Source organism: Entelurus aequoreus, linkage group LG08 (genome assembly GCF_033978785.1).
Source record: "Entelurus aequoreus isolate RoL-2023_Sb linkage group LG08, RoL_Eaeq_v1.1, whole genome shotgun sequence".
Classification (NCBI taxonomy): Eukaryota; Metazoa; Chordata; class Actinopteri; order Syngnathiformes; family Syngnathidae; genus Entelurus; species Entelurus aequoreus.
In genome coordinates, this window is record NC_084738.1 from 68,449,184 (window position 1) to 68,469,183 (window position 20,000).

General features: G+C 37.5%; 2 protein-coding genes across 4 annotated transcripts in view; both read left to right on the forward strand.

Moving 5' to 3' along the window:
• Positions 1-6,148, forward strand: part of ptgdsa (prostaglandin D2 synthase a) — a 27,147-nt gene extending 20,999 nt beyond the window's left edge. The window contains exons 4-7 of one of the 2 annotated variants that reach the window (XM_062055140.1): positions 4,806-4,916; positions 5,591-5,692; positions 5,758-5,789; positions 5,855-6,148. In XM_062055140.1, the coding sequence (XP_061911124.1) occupies positions 4,806-4,916; positions 5,591-5,692; positions 5,758-5,789 (245 nt within the window). In that variant the 3' untranslated portion in view covers positions 5,855-6,148. The remainder of the gene's footprint in view (positions 1-4,805; positions 4,917-5,590; positions 5,693-5,757; positions 5,790-5,854) is intronic. The other variant, XM_062055142.1, reaches the window with a different exon arrangement.
• A 1,586-nt stretch (positions 6,149-7,734) lies between these two features.
• On the forward strand, positions 7,735-13,100 carry LOC133655191 (uncharacterized). 2 transcript variants are annotated; one of them, XR_009826971.1, is made up of 2 exons: positions 7,735-12,492; positions 12,600-13,100. XR_009826971.1 is itself a non-coding variant. In XM_062055143.1 (2 exons), the coding sequence occupies exons 1-2, from the start codon at positions 12,272-12,274 to the stop codon at positions 12,655-12,657; spliced, it is 279 nt and encodes a 92-aa protein (XP_061911127.1). In that variant the 5' UTR covers positions 12,007-12,271; the 3' UTR covers positions 12,658-13,100. The 2 variants fall into 2 exon arrangements, 1 of the variants encoding a protein (XP_061911127.1); XM_062055143.1 differs by having other exon boundaries at positions 12,007-12,492.
• The last annotated feature ends 6,900 nt before the right edge of the window (positions 13,101-20,000 follow it).

Below are 20,000 nucleotides of genomic sequence, written 5' to 3' on the forward strand. Positions count from 1 at the left end.
CATTCTGCCAACTTTCTGACTAATCATACATTCCTGCCAACTTTCTGACTAATCATACTAATCATACATTCCTGCCAACTTTCTGACTAATCATACATTCCTGCCAACTTTCTGACTAATCATACTAATCATACATTCCTGCCAACTTTCTGACTAATCATACTAATCATACATTCCTGCCAACTTTCTGACTAATCATACTAATCATACATTCCTGCCAACTTTCTGACTAATCATACTAATCATACATTCCTGCCAACTTTCTGACTAATCATACTAATCATACATTCCTGCCAACTTTCTGACTAATCATACTAATCATACATTCTGCCAACTTCCTGACTAATCATACTAATCATACATTCCTGCCAACTTTCTGACTAATCATACTAATTATACCTTCTGCCAACTTCCTGACTAATCATACTAATCATACATTCCTGCCAACTTTCTGACTAATCATACTAATTATACCTTCTGCCAACTTTCTGACTAATCATACTAACTTTGACTGCTAATCAAAATAAAAAAAATAAAAAAGGTTTCCTTATTCCACTGACAATTTGATCTTTTTACATTTTAATGATACATTTTTTTAAGCAATTTTGCCAACTTACACCTCAGAGTCGTGCAGTTTTGTTCATGACACTTACTGTTAGCAGGCTAACAGTTAACATGCTAGTATGCTAACATTAGCATGCTAACGTTTTTATCCCATTTTGCCACCTTACACCTCAGAGTTATATGACATTAGCATGCTAGCATGCTAACATTTTAGCCAATTTCACCATCATACACCTTTTTACATGGTAATACTTACAATTAGAATGATAACTTTTTTAGACAATTTCACCAACTTGCACCTCAGAGTCATATAACATTAGCTTGCTAATATGCTAACATTTTAGCCAATTTTACACCTCAGTCATACCACTTGATACGTGACATATGCTGCCAATTTTACAACGGTACACCTCTGAGTCATATATATATAATTTGGTATGTGACACTTGCTAACTGTTAGCATACTCCCCGGTAACTTTTTTAGCCCATTTGGCCACCTTACATCTCAGAGTTCTACAACTTAGCATGAGTCACGTACAAAGTTGTATGACTCTGAGGTGTAAGGTGGCCAAATGGTTAACGGTTAGTATGCTAACAGTTAACAAGTGTCACATACCAAATGATATATATGACTCTGAGGTGTACAGTGGTCTTGTGGTTAGAGTGTCCGCCCTGAGATGGGTAGGTCATGAGTTCAAACCCCGGTCGAGTCATACCAAAGACTATAAAAATGAGAGCCATTACCTCCCTGCTTGGCACTCAGCATCAAGGGTGGAAATTGGGGGTTAAATCACCAAATGATTCCCGAGCACGGTTCACGCTGCTGCTCACTGCTCTCCTCACCTCCCAGTGGGTAAACAAGGGGATGGGTCAAATGGAGAGGACACATTTCATCACACCTAGTGTGTGTGTGACAATCATTGGAACTTTAACTTGGCAGCATATGTCACGCACCAAGTGATATGACTGAGGTGTATGGCGGTAAAATTGGCTAAAATGTTAGCATGTTAGCATGCTAATGTCACATAACTGAGGTGTAAGGTCTCAAAATGGGCAAAAAAAAGTTTCAGTTTGAGTTTATTTCGAACATGCAAGCATACAAATGGAAGTCCGTTCAGTGCATGCTAATGTTAGCATAGTTCAGTGCATGCTAATGTTAGCATGCTAAGATGCTAATTTTTTTTTAGCATTTTTAAATTTGAACATGAAAATGTTTTTTATTTATCTTATTTTATTGTATTTTTTAAAAAAAAAAGGACCTTATCTTCACCAGACCAGGTTGTCAATGAAATGAGATTGTTTAAAGGGTTCTTAAAACCAGGTCCAGTCCAGATGATGTCCAGGTCGGGCTCAGCAACACACACTTCATTTATGTACACTGAAAATGAGGGAACACAACAACACATTGCGTATAATCCAGGGTTATAACCCTAACCCTATTCCAGTTTAAACTTTGTTCACTTCCTGTGTCAGAAGGACGCAAAAATATGAATATAAACAAGAGTTTTTTTATATAGCTTGTGTGGGATTAAGGAACATTAAAATATATAAGTGTTCAAATGAGATTAACAACGGTGACATCCACCTGCTGCCTTGATGTTTTACCTACCAACTTCTTTAAAGGCCTACTGAAAGCCACTACTACCGACCACGCAGTCTGATAGTTTATATATCAATGATGAAATCTTAACATTGCAACACATGCCAATACGGCCGGGTTAACTTATAAAGTGACATTTTAAACTTCCCAGGAAACTTCCGCTTGAAAACGTCGCGGTATGATGACGTATGCGCGTGACGTCACGAGGGCAAGGGAAGTGTTTGGACCCAATTCAAATACCTCTGTTTTCTTCGACAAAATTCCACAGTATTCTGGACATCTGTGTTGGTGAATCTTTTGCAATTTGTTTAATGGACAATGGAGACTGCAAATAAGAAAGTTGTAGGTGCGATCGGTGGAGCGGCGGACTACAGCAACACCAACACCAGGAGGTTGTGTTGTGTTTTGAGCAGGATAGCAGACGCACTACAGTGAGTAAGCCCGCCGCCGCATCTAAGTTAGCTTCTGTTTTTTTAGCTTCGCCAAGCGGAATATTATTAATCGTGTATTTACATGTTCATGGTTTAATAGTATTTTTGATCTTCTGTCTATCCATCCAGTCAGGTTTTTTTTAAATTTAGTTTCTATATGCATTTGAGACTGCTATGCTATCACGTTGGCTACGTTGCTAGGTTAGCTTCTATTTTTTTAGCTTCGAAAAGCTGAATATTATTAATCGTGTATTTACATGTTCATGGTTTAATAGTATTTTTGATCTTCTGTCTATCCATCCAGTCAGGTTTTTTTAAAATGTAGTTTCTATCTGCATTTGAGACTGCTATGCTATCACGTTGGCTACGTAGCTAAGTTAGCTTCTATTTTTTTAGCTTCGAAAAGCTGAATATTATTAATCGTGTATTTACATGTTCATGGTTTAATAGTATTTTTGATCTTCTGTCTATCCATCCAGTCAGGGTTTTTTTAAATTTAGTTTCTATCTGCATTTGAGACTGCTATGCTATCACGTTGGCTACGTTGCTAGGTTAGCTTCTATTTTTTTTTAGCTTCGCAAAGCTGAATATTATTAATCGTGTATTTACATGTTCAGTCACTGTGAATGTCCATTTCGCGTGCTCGACTCTCATTTTCAAGAGGATATAGTATCTGAGGTGGTTTAAAATACAAATCCGTGATCCACAATAGAAAAAGGAGAGAGTGTGGAATCCAATGAGCCAGCTTGTACCTAAGTTACGGTCAGAGCGAAAAAAGATACGTCCATCACTGCCTCTCAAGTCCTTCACTGTAACGTTCCTCATCTACGAATCTTTCATCCTCGCTCAAATTAATGGGGTAATCGTCACTTTCTCGGTCCGAATCTCTCTCGCTCCATTGTAAACAAAGGAAAATTGTGAGGAATACTAGCTCCTGTGACGTCACGCTACTTCCGGTACAGGCAAGGCTTTTTTTTATCAGCGAGCAAAAGTTGCGAACTTTATCGTCGATTTTCTCTACTAAATCCTTTCAGCAAAAAATATGGCAATATCGCGAAATGATCAAGTATGACACATAGAATGGATCTGCTATTCCCGTTTAAATAAAAAAAAATCATTTCAGTAGGCCTTTAAGAATGTTTTTGACTGCCTATCAACAGACGTATTGCAAATAGTTAATAATTCTATTCATTCGGGCAATTTCCCAAAGGCTTTCAAAACTGCAGTCATTAAACCTCTTCTAAAAAAGCGGAGCCTAGATGCCTCTGTTATCAACAACTACAGACCAATTTCAAATCTACCATTCATTAGTAAAATAATTGAGAAAGTTGTCCTCCAACAACTAAAATCACTTCTTGGCTTCTACTGGCTGCCACAACAACTTCCAGTCAGGATTTCGACCTCTTCATAGCATAACAGAGACGACCCTTCTTAAAGTTATAAATGACATCCGTCTAAACACAGACTCTGGCAAAACTTCAGTATTAATGCTATTGGACCTCAGTTCTGGATTTGACACTGTCGACCACTCAATACTTTTTCTGGCCATTTTGAGCGTTTAATTGACCCCACAAATGTGATGCTCCAGAAACTCAATCTGCTCAAAGGAAGGTCAGTTTTGTAGCTTCTGTAACGAGCTAAACTGTTTTCAGATGTGTGAACATGATTGCACAAGGGTTTTCTAATCATCAATTAGCCTTCTGAGCCAATGAGCAAACACATTGTACCATTAGAACACCGGAGTGATAGTTGCTGGAAATGGGCCTCTATACACCTATGTATTTCTTTAAAGTTAAGACTAGTTTAAAGTTATCTTCATTGAAAAGTACAGTGCTTTTCCTTCAAAAATAAGGACATTTCAATGTGACCCCAAACTTTTGAACGGTAGTATATATATATATATATATACACACACATATATATACACACACACACATATATACACACATATATATACACACATATATACACCTATATATATATACACGGTTACTTTACATACATATATAAAATAGGCATGTCTTATATATGTATATTATATATATGTATATATGTACATACATACATATAAATACATTTTTATTGGTATATATTTTGACTTAGTTCTATAATGATATGTAGATGAAAAAGTAATAGTAACTAAGCATGAGGTTGTTAATTAGTATATGAAGAGTGTCATGTCAGCCCAGTAAACAACAGTTTTGTGTCAGGACACAACATGGTGAAGGACATCACAGTTGTGGAGACCAACTACAGCGAATACGCTCTGGTGCTCAAACACAAAGTTTTCCACAGAGAGTACACACAGGTGGCGCTTTATGGTGAGACACACACACACACACATTGTGTACATATATTCATGTGTACATAATACACACATTGTGTACTACTATTCATATATTCATGTGTACATAATACACACATTGTGTACTACTAATCATATATTCATGTGTACATAATACACACATTGTGTACTACTATTCATATATTCATGTGTACATAATACACACATTGTGTACTACTATTCATATATTCATGTGAACATAATACACACATTGTGTACTACTATTCATGTACTGATGTGTACATAATACACACATTGTGTACCACTATTCATATATTCATGTGTACATAATACACACATTGTGTACTACTATTCATGTACTTACTGTGTACATAATACACACATTGTGTACTACTATTCATATATTCATGTGTACATAATACACACAATGTGTACTACTATTCATGTACTGATGTGTACATAATACACACATTGTGTACTACTATTCATGTACTTACTGTGTACATAATACACACATTGTGTACTACTATTCATATATTCATGTGTACATAATACACACAATGTGTACTACTATTCATGTACTTACTGTGTACATAATACACACATTGTGTACTACTATTCATGTACTTACTGTGTACATAATACACACATTGTGTACTACTATTCATGTACTAAGTGTGTATACTGTAGGTCGCTCTCAGAGGCTGAGAAGTGATCTCATCCAAAAGTTTAAAGCCTTTGCTTTGTCGCGAGGATTTCCCCGAGAGGCCATTCTCACACCACCTCCAGCAGGTAAGTCATCCAAATACTTTTTATTTGTGCATAATCCTTCATTTTGTTTCTTTATAAACCAACAGAGAACTGCCCTCCATCACCATCTGGCCGTTAGGTGAGTTTATTGATATGATTATTGATATGATTGACAGGTCATCTCATGCATGTGTTCTCTTACAGGTCCCTCCCCTTTTATAATCCACCATTGATTTACACGCCAATAAGAGCTGGTCAATATGTATCAATATGTCACTTCTCTGGCTAATAAACTATAATCAATATGTCACTTCTCTGCCTAGTAAACTATAATCAATATGTCACTTCTCTGGCTAATAAACTATAATCAATATGTCACTTCTCTGGCTAATAAACTATAATCAATATGTCACTTCTCTGCCTAGTAAACTATAATCAATATGTCACTTCTCTGCCTAGTAAACTATAATCAATATGTGACTTCTCTGGCTAATAAACTATAATCAATATGTCACTTCTCTGGCTAATAAACTATAATCAATATGTCACTTCTCTGGCTAATAAACTATAATCAATATGTCACTTCTCTGCCTAGTAAACTATAATCAATATGTCACTTCTCTGTCTAGTAAACTATGATCAATATGTCACTTCTCTGGCTAGTAAACTATAATCAATATGTCACTTCTCTGCCTAGTAAACTATAATCAATATGTGACTTCTCTGCCTAGTAAACTATAATCAATATGTGACTTCTCTGGCTAATAAACTATAATCAATATGTCACTTCTCTGGCTAATAAACTATAATCAATATGTCACTTCTCTGGCTAATAAACTATAATCAATATGTCACTTCTCTGCCTAGTAAACTATAATCAATATGTCACTTCTCTGGCTAATAAACTATAATCAATATGTCACTTCTCTGTCTAGTAAACTATGATCAATATGTCACTTCTCTGCCTAGTAAACTATAATCAATATGTCACTTCTCTGCCTAGTAAACTATAATCAATATGTCACTTCTCTGGCTAATAAACTATAATCAATATGTCACTTCTCTGGCTAATAAACTATAATCAATATGTCACTTCTCTGGCTAATAAACTATAATCAATATGTCACTTCTCTGGCTAATAAACTATAATCAATATGTCACTTCTCTGGCTAATAAACTATAATCAATATGTCACTTCTCTGGCTAATAAATTATAATCAATATGTGACTTCTCTGGCTAATAAACTATAATCAATATGTCACTTCTCTGGCTAATAAACTATAATCAATATGTCACTTCTCTGGCTAATAAACTATAATCAATATGTCACTTCTCTGCCTAGTAAACTATAATCAATATGTCACTTCTCTGGCTAATAAACTATAATCAATATGTCACTTCTCTGGCTAGTAAACTATAATCAATATGTCACTTCTCTGGCTAATAAACTATAATCAATATGTCACTTCTCTGGCTAATAAACTATAATCAATATGTCACTTCTCTGCCTAGTAAACTATAATCAATATGTCACTTCTCTGGCTAATAAACTATAATCAATATGTCACTTCTCTGGCTAATAAACTATAATCAATACGTCACTTCTCTGGCTAATAAACTATAATCAATATGTCACTTCTCTGCCTAATAAACTATAATCAATATGTCACTTCTATGGCTAATAAACTATAATCAATATGTCACTTCTCTGCCTAGTAAACTATAATCAATATGTCACTTCTCTGGCTAATAAACTATAATCAATATGTCACTTCTCTGTCTAGTAAACTATGATCAATATGTCACTTCTCTGGCTAGTAAACTATAATCAATATGTCACTTCTCTGCCTAGTAAACTATAATCAATATGTCACTTCTCTGGCTAATAAACTATAATCAATATGTCACTTCTCTGGCTAATAAACTATAATCAATATGTCACTTCTCTGGCTAATAAACTATAATCAATATGTCACTTCTCTGGCTAATAAACTATAATCAATATGTCACTTCTCTGGCTAATAAACTATAATCAATATGTCACTTCTCTGGCTAATAAATTATAATCAATATGTGACTTCTCTGGCTAATAAACTATAATCAATATGTCACTTCTCTGGCTAATAAACTATAATCAATATGTCACTTCTCTGTCTAGTAAACTATAATCAATATGTCACTTCTCTGGCTAATAAACTATAATCAATATGTGACTTCTCTGGCTAATAAACTATAATCAATATGTCACTTCTCTGGCTAATAAACTATAATCAATATGTCATGTGGAAGTGGTGTTGCGTCATGTGGAAGTGGTGTTGCGTCATGTGGGAGTGGTGTTGCGTCATGTGGAAGTGGTGTTGCGTCATGTGGAAGTGGTGTTGCGTCATGTGGAAGTGTTGTTGCATCATGTGGAAGTGGTGTTGCGTCATGTGGAAGTGGTGTTGCGTCATGTAGAATTGGTGTTGCGTCATGTGGAAGTGGTGTTGCGTCATGTGGAAGCGGTGTTGCGTCATGTGGAAGTTGTGTTGCGTCATGTGGAAGTGGTGTTGCATCATGTGGAAGTGGTGTTGCGTCATGTGGAAGTGGTGTTGCGTCATGTAGAATTGGTGTTGCGTCATGTGGAAGTGGTGTTGCGTCATGTGGAAGCGGTGTTGCGTCATGTGGAAGTTGTGTTGCGTCATGTGGAAGTGTTGTTGCATCATGTGGAAGTGGTGTTGCGTCATGTGGAAGTGGTGTTGCGTCATGTAGAATTGGTGTTGCGTCATGTGGAAGTGGTGTTGCGTCATGTGGAAGTGGTGTTGCGTCATGTGGAAGTGGTGTTGCGTCATGTGGAAGTGGTGTTGCGTCATGTGGAAGTGGTGTTGCGTCATGTGGAAGTGGTGTTGCGTCATGTGGAAGTGGTGTTGCGTCATGTGGAAGTGGTGTTGCGTCATGTGGAAGTGGTGTTGCGTCATGTGGAAGTTGTGTTGCGTCATGTGGAAGCGGTGTTGCGTCATGTGGAAGTGGTGTAGCGTCATGTGGAAGTGGTGTTGCGTCATGTGGAAGTGGTGTAGCGTCATGTGGATGTGGTGTTGCGTCATGTGGAAGTGGTGTTGCGTCATGTGGAAGTGGTGTTGCGTCATGTGGAAGTGGTGTAGCGTCATGTGGGAGTGGTGTTGCGTCATGTGGAAGTGGTGTAGCGTCATGTGGAAGTGGTGTTGCGTCATGTGGAAGTGGTGTTGCGTCATGTGGAAGTGGTGTTGCGTCATGTGGGAGTGGTGTTGCGTCATGTGGAAGTGGTGTAGCGTCATGTGGAAGTGGTGTTGCGTCATGTGGAAGTGGTGTTACGTCATGTGGAAGTGGTGTTGCGTCATGTGGAAGTGGTGTTGCGTCATGTGGAAGTGGTGTTGCGTCATGTGGAAGTGGTGTTGCGTCATGTGGAAGTGGTGTTGCGTCATGTGGAAGTGGTGTAGCGTCATGTGGAAGTGGTGTTGCGTCATGTGGAAGTGGTGTTGCGTCATGTGGAAGTGGTGTTGCGTCATGTGGAAGCGGTGTTGCGTCATGTGGAAGTGGTGTTGCGTCATGTGGAAGTGGTGTTGCGTCATGTGGAAGTGGTGTTGCGTCATGTGGAAGTGGCGTTGCGTCATGTGGAAGTGGCGTTGCGTCATGTAGAAGCGGTGTTGCGTCATGTGGAAGTGGTGTTGCGTCATGTGGAAGCGGTGTTACGTCATGTAGAAGCGGTGTTGCGTCATGTGGAAGCGGTGTTGCGTCATGTGGAAGTTGTGTTGCGTCATGTGGAAGTGGTGTTGCGTCATGTGGAAGTGGTGTTGCGTCATGTGGAAGTGGTGTTGCGTCATGTGGAAGTGGTGTTGCGTCATGTGGAAGTGGTGTTGCGTCATGTGGAAGTGGTGTTGCGTCATGTGGAAGTGGTGTTGCGTCATGTGGAAGTGGTGTTGCGTCATGTGGAAGTTGTGTTGCGTCATGTGGAAGCGGTGTTGCGTCATGTGGAAGTGGTGTAGCGTCATGTGGAAGTGGTGTTGCGTCATGTGGAAGTGGTGTAGCGTCATGTGGATGTGGTGTTGCGTCATGTGGAAGTGGTGTTGCGTCATGTGGAAGTGGTGTTGCGTCATGTGGAAGTGGTGTAGCGTCATGTGGGAGTGGTGTTGCGTCATGTGGAAGTGGTGTAGCGTCATGTGGAAGTGGTGTTGCGTCATGTGGAAGTGGTGTTGCGTCATGTGGAAGTGGTGTTGCGTCATGTGGGAGTGGTGTTGCGTCATGTGGAAGTGGTGTAGCGTCATGTGGAAGTGGTGTTGCGTCATGTGGAAGTGGTGTTACGTCATGTGGAAGTGGTGTTGCGTCATGTGGAAGTGGTGTTGCGTCATGTGGAAGTGGTGTTGCGTCATGTGGAAGTGGTGTTGCGTCATGTGGAAGTGGTGTTGCGTCATGTGGAAGTGGTGTAGCGTCATGTGGAAGTGGTGTTGCGTCATGTGGAAGTGGTGTTGCGTCATGTGGAAGTGGTGTTGCGTCATGTGGAAGCGGTGTTGCGTCATGTGGAAGTGGTGTTGCGTCATGTGGAAGTGGTGTTGCGTCATGTGGAAGTGGTGTTGCGTCATGTGGAAGTGGCGTTGCGTCATGTGGAAGTGGCGTTGCGTCATGTAGAAGCGGTGTTGCGTCATGTGGAAGTGGTGTTGCGTCATGTGGAAGTGGTGTTGCGTCATGTGGAAGTGGTGTTGCGTCATGTGGAAGTGGTGTTGCGTCATGTGGAAGTGGTGTTGCGTCATGTGGAAGTGGTGTTGCGTCATGTGGAAGTGGTGTTGCGTCATGTGGAAGTGGTGTTGCGTCAGGTGGAAGTTGTGTTGCGTCATGTGGAAGTGGTGTTGCGTCATGTGGAAGTGGTGTTGCGTCATGTGGAAGTGGTGTTGCGTCATGTGGAAGCGGTGTTGCGTCATGTGGAAGTGGTGTTGCGTCATGTGGAAGTGGTGTAGCGTCATGTGGGAGTGGTGTTGCGTCATGTGGAAGTGGTGTAGCGTCATGTGGAAGTGGTGTTGCGTCATGTGGAAGTGGTGTTGCGTCATGTGGAAGTGGTGTTGCGTCATGTGGGAGTGGTGTTGCGTCATGTGGAAGTGGTGTAGCGTCATGTGGAAGTGGTGTTGCGTCATGTGGAAGTGGTGTTACGTCATGTGGAAGTGGTGTTGCGTCATGTGGAAGTGGTGTTGCGTCATGTGGAAGTGGTGTTGCGTCATGTGGAAGTGGTGTTGCGTCATGTGGAAGTGGTGTTGCGTCATGTGGAAGTGGTGTTGCGTCATGTGGAAGTGGTGTTGCGTCATGTGGAAGTGGTGTTGCGTCATGTGGAAGTGGTGTAGCGTCATGTGGAAGTGGTGTAGCGTCATGTGGAAGTGGTGTTGCGTCATGTGGAAGCGGTGTTGCGTCATGTGGAAGCGGTGTTGCGTCATGTGGAAGTGGTGTTGCGTCATGTGGAAGTGGTGTTGCGTCATGTGGAAGTGGCGTTGCGTCATGTGGAAGTGGCGTTGCGTCATGTGGAAGTGGCGTTGCGTCATGTAGAAGCGGTGTTGCGTCATGTGGAAGTGGTGTTGCGTCATGTGGAAGCGGTGTTACGTCATGTAGAAGCGGTGTTGCGTCATGTGGAAGTTGTGTTGCGTCATGTGGAAGTGGTGTTGCGTCATGTGGAAGTGGTGTTGCGTCATGTGGAAGTGGTGTTGCGTCATGTGGAAGTGGTGTTGCGTCATGTGGAAGTGGTGTTGCGTCATGTGGAAGTGGTGTTGCGTCATGTGGAAGTGGTGTTGCGTCATGTGGAAGTGGTGTTGCGTCATGTGGAAGTGGTGTTGCGTCAGGTGGAAGTTGTGTTGCGTCAGGTGGAAGTTGTGTTGCGTCATGTGGAAGTGGTGTTGCGTCATGTGGAAGTGGTGTTGCGTCATGTGGAAGCGGTGTTGCGTCATGTGGAAGCGGTGTTGCGTCATGTGGAAGCGGTGTTGCGTCATGTGGAATTGGTGTTGCGTCATGTGGAAGTGGTGTTGCGTCATGTGGAAGCGGTGTAGCGTCATGTGGAAGCGGTGTTGCGTCATGTGGAAGTGGTGTTGCGTCATGTGGAAGTGGTGTTGCGTCATGTGGAAGTGGTGTTGCGTCATGTGGAAGTGGTGTTGCGTCATGTGGAAGTGGTGTTGCGTCATGTGGAAGTGGTGTTGCGTCAGGTGGAAGTTGTGTTGCGTCATGTGGAAGTGGTGTTGCGTCATGTGGAAGTGGTGTTGCGTCATGTGGAAGTACCCCATGTGACCACGGGGGGCAGCATTGGCTCATGGCTTGTCAGAAAAGCCTTTAACGTCACAAAAAATGACTTTTTACCGACACTTTGCTGTGTTTGTTCTTTGTCATGTCATGATAATAAAAAAATAAAAAATTAAACAGGATAGGATAGTGATGTATTTACTTTATTTTTAATTCATATATATATATGTATATATATATATATATTAAAAAAATTTAATCGATTTAGAATCGAGATGAATAAGGACCGCGGATGTTAATGGATTTTTGTGTCCACCACTTGTTGCAATACAGATTTATAAAAGTAGCATGTAATGAAAAAGTAAAAATGCGTAATAAATAATAGTTACTGCTCTGTCATGACGCGGAGTCGATCCCAGGTTTCCTCTGCAGCTGGAGCTGCAGGCACCTCTGCTGGCAGCACGCTCAAACACACCTCTGCTCACACTGAGCACAACACGCCCACACAGCAACAAGTCTGCAAGCAATCACTGATCAGCACACCTGGACTTGACGAGGGGGAGCGGCATAAAGACCAGCGGACCCGAGGAACCTTTGCCAGAACGTCGCTAACCTTCCAGTAAGCATCACGTCTGGCATTCCTTTTCCCAGTGATTTCCTCGTCCTTGTTTTGCCTCTATTTCTCCGTGTTTCCCCCCTGGTTCATGCCCTTTTGTATTTCCACAGTGACTCCCCTGACCTCCGTGATCGTGCCTTGTCACTCGACACCCATCCGGATTCCTAACTGCCCACCTCGATCCACGATCTCCCTGCTCGGACCCAGACCACGCTGCCCTGCTCTTGCCCACGACCACTTGCCTGTCCACGAACTGCCTCTTCGCCTTTGCCCCTTGGATACGACGAAAGATACAACCAACATTTACAGACAACAACCCTTGGTAACATTTACATTATTAATTTTACACATAGAAAGAAAGAAGAGGGAGGGGAAATGGGCTTCACTACACATTTTAAAATATGGGCTTTATTTTCAATTGTGTCGCAAAGCTTGTTTTTTTTGTCCTAATGTTACACTTGTAATAGAGTGATCAATGTTTGTCTGTTGCCATCTCCTGGTGAACGTTGGCTATAGCGTACTGGGGTTACTTTTTGGTTGGCCAACGATTTACGTGGTGTTGCAGACCTGACGTCACGTGTGTTGAGTCTGTTCCGGAAGTCTACAGTAAAAAGACGTACTTCATCACCTCGCCTGTTTATTGCCTCCAACCCAATATTTTACAATAGCAATACAAGCCTGTGTGTCGGCATTGTTTGATGCAGGCCTGATCCTATTGGCCAGTGCATTTGCCATTTTCAAAATAGTCTGTGGCTGTTCCTGCTTATTAATGTTTTCCAAATGATGCAAAACTGTAATGATGTTTTGCATGCATTTAATTTTGAGGCCGAAATTGTTGTCTTGGAGCCCATCTCCGTTCTGGGTTAGGGTTAGGGGAAGGGGGGGTATGCACGGTCCGTCTATGGCAGGGGTCACCAACCTTTTTGAAAGCAAGAGCTACTTCTTGGGTAGTGATTAATGCGAAGGGCTACCAGTTTGATACACACTTAAATAAATTGCCAGAAATAGCCAATTTGCTCAATTCACCTTGAACTCTATGTTATTATTAATAATTAATGATATTTACACTTAATTGAACGGTTTAAAAGAGGAGAAAACACGAAAAAAAATGACAATTACATTTTGAAACAGTTTATTTTCAATTTCGACTCTTTAAAATTCAAAATTCAACCGAAAAAAAAGGAGAAAAACTAGCTAATTCGAATCTTTTTATGGAACATCATTAGTAATTTTTCCTGATTAAGATTAATTTTAGAATTTTGATGACATGTTTTAAATAGGTTAAAATCCAATCTACACTTTGTTAGAATATATAACAAATTGGACCGAGCTATATTTCTAACAAAGACAAATCATAATTTCTTCTAGATTTTCCAGAACAAAAATTTTAAAAGAAATTCAAAAGACTTTGAAATAAGATTTAAATTTGATTCTACCGATTTTCTAGATTTGCCAGAATAATTTTTTTGAATTTTAATCATAATAAGTTTGAAGAAATATTTCACAAATATTCTTCGTCGAAAAAACAGAAGCTAAAATGAAGAATTAAATTAAAATGTATTCATTATTCTTTACAATAAAAAAAAAAAATTTACTTGAACATTGATTTAAATTGTCAGGAAAAAAGAGGAAGGAATTTAAAAGGTAAAAAGGTATATGTGTTTAAAAATCCTAAAATCATTTTTAAGGTTGTATTTTTTCTCTAAAATTGTCTTTCTGAAAGTTATAAGAAGCAAAGTAAAAAGAAATAATGAATTTATTTAAACAAGTGAAGACCAAGTCTAAAATATTTTCTTGGATTTTCAAATTCTATTTGAGTTTTGTCTCTCTTAGAATTAAAAAAATGTCGAGCAAAGCGAGACCAGCTTTCTAGTAAATAAATAACATTTAAAAAATAGAGGCAGCTCACTGGTAAGTGCTGCTATTTGAGCTATTTTTAAGAACAGGCCAGCGGGCTACTCATCTGGTCCTTACGGGCTACCTGGTGCCCGCGGGCACCGCGTTGGTGACCCCTGGTCTATGGTAAGCCCGGATGGCGCCCAAACCGCACGCAAGGCCCCCGGGGGACCCCGACCAGAGACAACAGGCACGCAACGAAAGGAGCCTGGATCAGCATGGCCGTGTCAAGTCGGATGGACCTTGACCACGGCTGTCGTGAGATGTGGAGTTGTGCTGACCTCTCCAGATGACCTTTCTGGAGGGCTCGTTGTCGTCGGATGTCAGCAAAGTCGTTTAAAGGTAAGCGCCGCCGTGTCGTGTCTCACTGTTGTCGTGTCACGGCTGTTGCAGGATGGCATGTTGCGCTGGCCCTCCGGATGTCCTCCTCTGCACCCGGCACATGGGGAGCACTTCAAATTTTTTACACACACTTGTTATGTCATATGTTGACCAGAGGGGGAGCGCTTTTAAAACCGACACACAGTCAATTTGAAAAATCCCTCCTTTTTGGGACCACCCTCATTTTTGATAGATTTCACCACCAACAGAAAGAATATGAGAAATTGTTCCCAATTTTATAAGAAAAAAGTTGACACGTTGTGAGAAAAAGACTACTTTTAGTTTAGTTAGTTTTTTTTGTTTTTATTTAGTTTTTAATCTTCATTATTTACTTCAAGTTATTACAGTATGTCTCTATATACATATTTATAAATTGTGTTTAATTAATTTGGGCCAAAAGGGGGCGCATTTCAATTTCTTACACACACTTGTTGTTTCATATGTTGACACAGTCAATTTGAAAAATCCCTCCTTTTTGGGACCACCCTCATTTTTGATAGATTTCACCACCAACAGAAAGAATATGAGAAATCGTTCCCAATTTTATAAGAAAAAAGTTGACACGTTGTGAGAAAAAGACTACTTTTAGTTTAGTTAGTTTTTTTTGTTTTTATTTAGTTTTTAATCTTCATTATTTACTTCAAGTTATTACAGTATGTCTCTATATACATATTTATAAATTGTGTTTAATTAATTTGGGCCAAAGGGGGCGCATTTCAATTTCTTACACACACTTGTTGTTTCATATGTTGACACAGTCAATTTGAAAAATCCCTCCTTTTTGGGACCACCCTCATTTTTGATAGATTTCACCACCTACAGAAAGAATATGAGAAATTGTTCCCAATTGTATAAGAAAAAAGTTGACACGTTGTGAGAAAAAGACTACTTTTAGTTTAGTTAGTTTTTTTTTGTTTTTATTTAGTTTTTAATCTTCATTATTTACTTCAAGTTATTACAGTATGTCTCTATATACATATTTATAAATTGTGTTTAATTAATTTGGGCCAAAAGGGGGCGCATTTCAATTTCTTACACACACTTGTTGTTTCATATGTTGACACAGTCAATTTGAAAAATCCCTCCTTTTTGGGACCACCCTCATTTTTGATAGATTTCACCACCAACAGAAAGAATATGAGAAATCGTTCCCAATTTTATAAGAAAAAAGTTGACATGTTGTGAGAAAAAGACTACTTTTAGTTTAGTTAGTTTTTTTTGTTTTTATTTAGTTTTTAATCTTCATTATTTACTTCAAGTTATTACAGTATGTCTCTATATACATATTTATAAATTGTGTTTAATTAATTTGGGCCAAAAGGGGGCGCATTTCAATTTCTTACACACACTTGTTGTTTCATATGTTGACACAGTCAATTTGAAAAATCCCTCCTTTTTGGGACCACCCTCATTTTTGATAGATTTCACCACCAACAGAAAGAATATGAGAAATCGTTCCCAATTTTATAAGAAAAAAGTTGACACGTTGTGAGAAAAAGACTACTTTTAGTTTAGTTAGTTTTTTTTGTTTTTATTTAGTTTTTAATCTTCATTATTTACTTCAAGTTATTACAGTATGTCTCTATATACATATTTATAAATTGTGTTTAATTAATTTGGGCCAAAAGGGGGCGCATTTCAATTTCTTACACACACTTGTTGTTTCATATGTTGACACAGTCAATTTGAAAAATCCCTCCTTTTTGGGATCACCCTCATTTTGATAGATTTCACCACCAGGGGTGCAAATGAGACATTCTCTATTATATGGCCCACGGCTCAGTTTTTAACGGCCCGTGGCACATTCTAAAACTACTATAAAAAAAAATTCAAAAGTGGAATAAAAGAGCAAACAGGTGAAATGAGGTTAAAAAAAAAGAAAAAAAGAATCAAAATCAATGTTGTTATGATTTATTGACTTATCGAAGGCTCCAATTACTTCAATTATATAGTATATATAAGAATATTAATATGTCATTATAGCAATATTATTTGGGGGAAATATTTGCCATATAAAAATACAGTTTTCTTTGACAAAAAAGGCATAAAACAAACAAGCAGACACATTTAAAAAATAATAAAAACTCATAATCGTCGGACAGATCGAGAGACTTAAAACAATGCATGACTTATTTTTACACTTTTATGAGTGGATCCCCAATAATTTTAGTGGGTCTTTTTTTAAACTGTCATTGCTCAAAAATAGGTAATAAATCAAAATCGATTATATGAATTGTTGCCGATTTCTTAACGTCAAATATTCCACTTTGAAAAATTGTTGTGGGTGGAAAAAAATGCATATTTTGTGTTTTTTGCCCACAAAACTGTTTTTTTTTTCACAAGAAGGTCATAAAACATAAAAGTTGATCTAGAGATTCAAGCATTGAATGAAAAAATAACATAATTAATATATGATTAATTTTGGGTCCCCGGGACCATACTGAGCCTGTGTCCAATAATTTATTAGAGTTTTGAAGGAACTAATATGTATGCACTGAATGTTTTTACACTGGATTTCCTTTACACAGATGTTTTATACACTGATTTTTTTTTTTTTAACAGCGCATTGAATTTCTACACATTGATTTTTTTTACACCAAATTTGCTACACTATTTTTTTTACGGTAAATTTTTACACTGAATTTTTTCTACACTTCATTGAATTTTTATATATTGATTTTTTTACACTTAAATTTTACACTGAATTTGTATACACTTCAATGATATATTTTTTTTAGACTGAATTTTTTTGCACAAAATTTTTGTACAGTGTTTTTTACACTGCATTGCATTTTTATTCACTGAATTTTTAAACACTGAATATTTTACACCTAATACACTGTTTTTTTTACACAGCATTGCATTTTTTTTACACTTCATTGATTTTTTTAGACTGATTTTTTTTTACAAATAACTTTTAGAAACTGAAAGTTTTTACACTGAATTTTTTACAGTACATTTTTAGACTGAATTTTTTTATACACTTCATTGATTTTTTTTAGACTGAATTTTTTTTTTACAAAAATGTTTTTCCTCAACTGAACTATTTTTTACAATCAATTTTTACACACTGATTTTTTTTTTTTTTTACACTCAATTTTTGTAGTGTTTTTTACACTGCATTGCATTTTTATACACTGAATTTTTAAACACTGAATTTTTTACACTTAATTTGTACAGAGTGTTTTTTTACACTGCAATTGTTTTTATAAACCTCATTGAAGTTTTATGGACTGATTTTTAAAAAAATATTTTTCATATTTTGAACTTTTTTTTTTTTTACAAAAAATTTTTACACAGAGAATTTTTTACAAACATTTTTTATAAACTGAACTTTTTTCGCACTACACTGCATTTTATACACTGATTTTTTTTTATACTGAAATTTTTTACACTTCCTTTTTTACACAAATTTTCAGGATAATTTGCTGTAAAAAAAAAAAAATCAGTTCACATAATTTAAACGCCAAAAATTCAGTTACAAATTAGGTGTAAATTCAGTGTAAAAAAAAAAAAAAAAAAAAAGCTTCCGCAATAAAGATACAACTTAACCTCCATATTATTTGAGGCCTCAAATAAATACTTAGAAGACTTTAGATTTCTTTGGACAATTCTTTATTGAATAGGACAAATTCCCAAAACAAGGCCCATAATTTAATTAAATAAATAGGGGGGTTGGCTGCATGGACCTAAGTGTCCTAGCAAGTTTGCAAGTGTGTACTACTTAGTATGAGTGTACTACTTAGTATGAGTGTATTACTTCTTATGAGTGTACTACTTAGTATTAGTGTACTACTTAGTATGAGTGTATTATTACTTAGTATGAGTGTATTACTTAGTATGAGTGTACTACTTAGTATGAGTGTATTACTAGGTATGAGTGTACTACTTAGTATGTGTGTACTACTTAGTATGAGTGTATTATTACTTAGTATGAGTGTACTACTTGGTATGAGTGTATTACTTAGTATGAGTGTACTACTTAGTATGAGTGTATTATTACTTAGTATAAGTGTATTACATAGTATGAGTGTATTATTACTTAGTATGAGTGTACTACTTAGTATGGGTGTATTATTACTTAGTATGAGTGTATTACTTAGTATGAGTGTATTATTACTTAGTATGAGTGTATTACATAGTATGAGTGTATTATTACTTAGTATGAGTGTACTACTTAATATGAGTGTATTATTACTTAGTATGAGTGTACTATTAAGTATGAGTGTATTACTTACTATGAGTGTACTACTTAGTATGAGTGTATTATTACTTAGTATGAGTTTACTACTTAGTATGAGTGTATTACTTAGTATGAGTGTATTACTTAGTATGAGTGTACTACTTAGTATGAGTGTATTATTACTTAGTATGAGTGTATTACTTAGTATGAGTGTACAACTTAGTATGAGTGTATTACTTAGTATGAGTGTACTACTTAGTATGAGTGTATTATTACTTAGTATGAGTGTACTACTTAGTATGAGTGTATTACTTAGTATGAGTGTACTACTTAGTATGAGTGTACTACTTAGTATGAATGTATTACTTAGTATGAGTGTACTACTTAGTATGAGTGTACTACTTAGTATGAATGTATTATTACTTAGTATGAGTGTACTACTTAGTATGAGTGTACTACTTAGTATGAGTGTATTATTACTTAGTATGAGTGAACTACTTAGTATGAGTGTACTACTTAGTACGAGTGCTACTTAGTATGTGTGTATTACTTAGTATGAGTGTACTACTTAGTGTGAGTGTATTACTTAGTATGAGTGTACTACTTCGTATGAGTGTATTACTTAGTATGAGTGTAATACTTAGTATGAGTGTACTTCTTAGTATGAGTGTACTACTTAGTATGAGTATATTACTTAGTATGAGTATTACTTAGTATGAGTGTACTACTTAGTATGAGTGCTACTTAGTATGAGTGTATTACTTAGTATGAGTGTACTACTTAGTATGAGTGTATTACTTAGTATGAGTGTACTACTTAGTATGAGTGTACTACTTAGTATGAATGTATTACTTAGTATGAGTGTACTACTTAGTATGAGTGTACTACTTAGTATGAGTGTACTACTTAGTATGAGTGCTTCTTAGTATGTGTGTATTACTTAGTATGAGTGTACTACTTAGTACGAGTGTACTACTTAGTATGAGTGTACTACTTAGTATGAGTGTATTACTTAGTGTGAGTGTACTACTTAATATGAGTGTACTACTTA

Coding starts and splice junctions, on each gene's coding strand:
- LOC133655191 (XM_062055143.1), top strand. CDS start 12,272: ATGACGCGGAGTCGATCCCAGGTTTCCTCTGCAGCTGGAGCTGCAGGC. Junction 12,493..12,599: donor AGAACGTCGCTAACCTTCCA/GTAAGCATCACG, acceptor GTATTTCCACAG/TGACTCCCCTGACCTCCGTG.